Source organism: Scyliorhinus canicula, chromosome 7, assembly GCF_902713615.1.
Source record: "Scyliorhinus canicula chromosome 7, sScyCan1.1, whole genome shotgun sequence".
Classification (NCBI taxonomy): domain Eukaryota; kingdom Metazoa; phylum Chordata; class Chondrichthyes; order Carcharhiniformes; family Scyliorhinidae; genus Scyliorhinus; species Scyliorhinus canicula.
Genome location: NC_052152.1, coordinates 196,431,779 through 196,437,778, shown reverse-complemented (window position 1 = coordinate 196,437,778; position 6,000 = coordinate 196,431,779). Strand labels below are relative to the sequence as shown.

At 49.2% G+C, this 6,000-nt stretch overlaps 1 protein-coding gene across 1 annotated transcript in view; it reads right to left on the bottom strand.

Annotated features, from left to right (window-relative positions):
• Positions 1 to 689: 689 nt before the first annotated feature.
• LOC119969670 (glutathione hydrolase 7) overlaps positions 690 to 6,000 on the bottom strand; it is a 51,917-nt gene continuing 46,606 nt past the window's right edge. The window contains exons 14-16 of the mRNA XM_038803617.1: positions 4,900 to 4,999; positions 2,736 to 2,916; positions 690 to 917 (exon numbers count right to left, since the gene is read on the bottom strand). Coding sequence (XP_038659545.1) covers positions 2,753 to 2,916; positions 4,900 to 4,999 — 264 coding nt within the window. The 3' untranslated portion in view covers positions 690 to 917; positions 2,736 to 2,752. The remainder of the gene's footprint in view (positions 918 to 2,735; positions 2,917 to 4,899; positions 5,000 to 6,000) is intronic.

The following is a 6,000-nucleotide window of genomic DNA, read 5'->3' as shown; positions in this document are numbered from 1 at the left end:
GTCGCCTGGGGTAAGCCAGAGGTGTGGAGATAGGGATGGAGGGAGAAAAAGAAAAAAAAAAAGCAACGGATATAAGAAACAGGCACAACAATGGGAACTAAGTATTTTTTAAATTGCACCTCTACAGATTGCACCATTTTCTACATCCCCAAGAGTGTCACGTTGTTCAATAGAATTAAAAGTGATAGGTGACAATAAATGAAACTCCTTTCACTTATGCACTGCTGTAAACTTGACCTTAAAATACCAACCACGAACAGCAGCAGATGTAACAAACCAGGGGCTCAAGGAAGAGGGAACCCTGATTTCTAAAGCACCTTTCATGACCTCAGGATGTTCCAAAACACCTCAGAATTACGTTGGAAGTGCAGCTACTATTGTAAGTTAGGAAACACAGCAGCCAATTTGCAGACAGCAAGGTTCCAGGAACAACAATGTGATAAATAGCCAGATCATCTGCGTTTTAATTGATGTTCGCCGAGAAGTAAATATTGGTCCCCCCACGACTCAGAGGAGAACCTTCCAATACAGTTGTGGCATTTGATGTTCCACCCATGGGGTAGATGGGGCTCCTCAGATTTAACCTCTCACCCTGAAAGGCTGCTTGTCCGACGGTGCTGCGCTCCTTCAGTATTGACCCTCAGTCGGTCTAAGTTACGAGCTCATGGACAAATACGCTGCAGCAGAAGTTTCATTTTGCAACAGTTTAAAACATGCCTGAACGATATTAACAATTGGAATAAATACATATCTTCAGTCGCAGAGTTTGAAGTTCAGCTGACATTGTGTGAATAACCACACATCTTGGTCACTTGCGGAAAAACAGCAGTCGAGTTTCGGCTGGGCTGACAAGAGTTGAACTGAATTGATACTTTCACAACAATCAGCTTCAGAAGATTCAGTGTTTAAAAAGAGCTCTGTACAAATAAAGTGTAATGAAATAATTTCAAAACAAACAAATAAATAAATAAATATTGGCCAACACAGAAACATTTGGCATCATTGACAGAATTGTTCTTATAGCAATTGCACCATGGTTGAAACGTTTAAGCTCCACTTGTGAGGCTGAGCTGGAATAGGGGTGAATGGTAGAAAGTACAAGCAGCTTCAGTGCGATTTTTCATTTTTAAAATCAGCGGCCACTGGAGATAGACATTGCAGGAAAAAGTTTAAAATGAAGCAAAATGAAGAATAAATCATTCTAACGTTCCTTCAGTTAAATAGTATAAACCTTTCTAATGGAAGCGTTTTTTAAAAAAAAATTCAGTCAAACTAAACTACTACTTGGGAAATGACATAAAAATGGCAGAGTGTGGATTCCATGATACAATTATGTTTTAGCAGCACTCGCCTCCAAATTTAGCAGTCGACATTGAAGCACAACACTGAACAAAGTTCCCCTACTGCTCCTCCTTGTTTCAAATATAGAACACTCATTTGTGTGTTTGGTTGGTGAAAAGACGACAGATGAAAATTCCAGGAAATTTCCATCCAACTGGGCAAACAATCCTCAACACACATAGCCCCATATTTATTTAGGGGTAACCAAGGGGCCGGGGGGGGGGGGGGGGGGGGGGGGGGGCAGGGAATGACAAGACCTCTGTTAATTTCAACTTCTAATTGTTCATAGAATCCCCGACAGTGTACAAGGAGGCCATTTGGCCCATCAAATCTGCACCGACCCTCCCAAAGAGCACCCTAAACTCGGCCATCTTCCCCCCGCCCTATTCCCTTGACCCTGTTGTTGTAGCAAATTGGGGTGCTGTGACCCCTAAATGTAGACAGGATAGGGGAAAAAGCTTTTTTTTAAAAATTTACTAAAGGGATGCGGGGCCTTGCAGGCAAGGCCAGCATTTATTGTCCTCCCCTTGGGAAGGTGGTGGTGAGTGACCTTTTTGAAATGCAGCAGTCTGTGCAGTATTCCCACAACGCTGGTAAGCAGGGAGTTGTTCTGGTTTTTCATTGCAGTTTTGACATAAAACTGAGCGGCAATTCAGGGTCAGCCACATTGCTGTTGGCCCGGGGGTGGTATATAAGCGAGACTGGGTAGGAAAGGCAGATTTCCTTTCCTAAGCAACATGAGTGAACCAGGTGTTTTTTTTTTGTTTTTTTTAAAACAACAGTCCATTATTAGCCGCGTTCTTTTTACTGCAGACTTGCTTAAATTGCCCAGCTCCTGTGGCGGGGTTTGAGATCCGCTGTCTGGATCACTGATCCAGTAACTCAAGCAGTGCGCCACCATATCCTACACTGATGCAAGGCGAGCAGATATCTGCATCTTGGAAGCGAATGTCTCGAAAATGCAGACGCTTTCGCAGCTCACCAGTGGCGTTAAGTCCTATTATTTTGGGTATCTTTGGAACCCAATGGCCATGGAAATAAGAGGAGCGGGAGGGGCAGGAGGAGGCTCACCAAGTGAACCTGCAGCATGCGTTGGCTCAAGGTGACTTACAGCGCGCGTTTTATCTGCTCGAAGGTCCCAATCACAAAATACATAGACAAGCACCAAGAGGCAGGCCACCTTCAGTTATAAAAACATCAATGGTAACCAGACCCGGTCTCCCCCCCCCCCCCCCCCCCCCCCCCCCCCTGTAGAGCTTGCCGCTTCTTTCCCACTGTGCCCTAACTTGACCGCTACATTCTGCATTTGACCTCCGTCTTCCGTTCCGCACCTTCACAGTGGACCAAAAGGGAAAAGAAAAAAGAAAAACAGAAAGAGGAAAGGAAACAATTGCTGGAAAGAAATTTCCGGCTACGAGATGACAGCTGCGGCTGCGTCACTGCTTCTGGGATCCTTGGCGCCACTGATGAAGTCATTCACCCTCTTGGCTACATGGACTAAGGAACGAATCTCCTCTCTCACCACCTTGTGACTCCGTTCCGTCAGAAATTCCACATCTTCCTCTGGGAATTCATCTGGAAAGTAACAAAGGAGTTTCAATTACTTGGAATTACCCTCGTTACAGCAGCGAAGGTTAGGGGGAAGGATTCAATAGAAGTGTTCCAAATAATGACGTGTTTTGGTCGGGAAAATAAGAAAACATTTTCGGCGAGCAGAAGAATCAGTGACCAGAGGAGGCAGATTTAAGACAACCGGCAATAGAGCCAGTTCCTTTTTGCACACTTAAAAGGGCTTGAAAGTAGACTTGGTGCTGTTACAGGAGGCCAATCTGAGGGCAAAGGACCAGATGAGGCTGAGAAAGGATTGGCTGAGCCAGTTATTGCATTCAGGTTTCGACAGCAGGGTCGGTGGGGTAGCGATACTGGTTGGTAAACGGGCGAGGTTCCAAATGGAGATGGTGGCAACGGACCGGGGGGGCAGGTACATGATGGTGACAGGGGTGTTGGAAGGGAGGCTATTGGCGCTGTTTTTAAAAATAATCTTGATTATTGTCACACGTAGGCTTACATTGACACTGCAATGAAGTTACTGTGAAAAACCCCTAGTCATCACATTCCGGCGCCTGTTCGGGTACACGGAGGGAGAATTCAGAATGTCCAATTCACCCAACAAGCACATCTTTCAGGACTTGTGGAAGGAAACCGGACGAAACCCACGCAGGCACGGGGAGAACGTGCAGACTCCGCACTGGCAGTGACCCAAGCAGGAATCGAACCCGGGACCCTGGCGCTGTGATGCAACAGTGCCAGCCACCGTGCTGCCATAAAAATGCCCCGTATTGGAACAACGCTGGGTTTGGGAGGAAAATATTAGCGGTCATACCAGATTTGGAAACTCATCAATTGATATTTTGGGAGGGGGTTGATTGGAATATGGTCTTGGACAGGTCCTGGCCACGCTTGCTGGTCCGTTTGGTGGGGGGGGGGGGGGGGGGGGGGGGGGGGTGTTGGCCAGGCCCATGAGAGAGATGGGAGAGGTGAATCTATGGAGGTTTTTGCATCCACGGCCGGTGTATAAGGTATACTCGAAGATCAATTATTTTTGTGGTAGGGAAGGTGCCACTAGCTGGGGTAAAGAAGGCAATGTACTCGGCGTCTGTGATATCGGAGCATGCTCTGTGTGGATGGATGTGGCCTTGGAGAAGGGTCCAGCCCGGAGGCTGGCGTGGAGGCTAGATGTGGGTTTGATGACAACCTGAAGTTTTGTACCTGGGTGATTGTAGAGTTTAACCAAAATGGGGAAGGCTCGCCATTGAGGCTTTGGGAGGCGTTGGGAGGCGGTAGTGAGGGGTGAGGTCATTTAATTCAAGGCGAACGTGGATTGAGAGGCACGGGAGGAATGGCAAAGGCTGATAGAGGAGATTTTGGTGGTAGATGGAAGATATGCAGAGGACCCAGACTGGGACGTTTGGTGGTGAGGAAGGAGTTGAAGGCGAAGTTTGATCTTCTATCCGCAGGGAGGGTGGGTTCGGCAGTTGCGGCGAGCGAGAGTTTAAAAAAAAAAGAGTATGGTGAGAAAGCCAGTCAATTGCAGGCAGCAGCAAGGGAGATCCTGCGGATTAGAGATGGGAGGGATGGGTTGGTGGTGGCACCGGAGCAGGTGAATAAGGTGTCCGAAGACTTATAGGGGCTTAGTCGGGGCTGCTGGTGGATGAGTCGGAGAGGAGGGAATTTCTGGGCTGACCGGAGTGTCCAGAGGCGGGAGTGGAGGCTGGGGTTAATTCAGTTAAAAGTGGTGTACAGGGCGCACTTAACGAGGGCCAGGATGAGCCGTCTGTTTGGGGGGTGGGGGGGGTGGGGGGGGGGGGGGGGGGAGGGGGGGGGTGGGGGAGAGCTGTGACCGGTGTGGGAGGGGCTCTGCCCATTTATTGGCGACCATGTTTCTGACATGACAGCAACCACTTTCTGCAAAAGTATTTAACGTGCTTTGGAGCATGCTGACACACGAAAGTTTAATATAACTGCAAGTAATTAATTTTGTTACTTAGATTTACTTACTGTCAACCAGCAAAACGTTGGGCTGAAGCTGGGGATAGAATCGGCCAAGAGCAAGACTTTCGTTCAGCTGCTTGCGAAACGAGAAAATGTTCAACAAGACCTACTTGGACACAAGAAACAAACTGTGGTGAGAGAGTGAATCAGGCTGTCAACAAACAGAATATGTTACTGTTATATTCCTACCTCCGCCCTATTGTCTGTCATTCACCAATCACAATTATTTTCCATTTCCTACGCTCTGAAGTGGTGAATTACAGGCTGACATTTACACAGTACATTTGAACACTGAAACGTTGGGAGTGGGTTTTACAGCCCCCTCCTCGCCGGCGTATTTAGAAGACAGGGGGATTCGGAAAATGGAGGCCTGCCCGCTGGCTTCTCGCACCCCCCCAACCGGTCGCCCATAGTGGGCGGGTAAGGAATCAGGCAGCCCGTTACGTTCGTCAAGTGGTCAATTAATGGCCATCTGAGGGCCTAATCCCTCCTCCGCCATTAGAATACAGACGCCAGGGGTAGACAGAAGGCAGGTGGGCTGGCAGCTTTTACTGCATGGGCTGCTGGCAGGCAGGAAGGGAGGGGGGTGGGTAATGGGCAAGGTATTTCCTTTCAGGTGAGGGAAGGTGGAGGGGTCCCCTGTGCCTATTGGAGGCATCACCTAAAATGGTACCTCCCCCACCACCACACCCAACCCCATTCCCCCCACCCCGTTCTTCCCCTGCATCGCCCCCCCCCCCCCCCCCCCCCCAAAATCCCAACCCAACCCTATCCACCCCTCACCCCCATTAGGTTATAAGCCTCCCACCAATCTCTCCAAACCATTCCCATGCCAACATGTCTCCCCCCCCCCCCTCTCACTGGGGTCTGCCGGACAAACTGCCCAAAGTCCTGGGACTGACCTGGAGTTCAGGATCCATGACACTTCTCTGTGGACTGATTGCAGACCCATCCAATGGCAATTGCTGAAGCCTGGTGCTGCTGGGACTACAGAGCTGTAGTCACTTAGGGTGGTGGCAGCAAACCACTCATCAATTAAGGCTGCCCCCTCCCCCCCCCGCCCGCTGCGGAGCACCCTGGTTTCTCGCCGGTGCGGTGCCGGCCGAC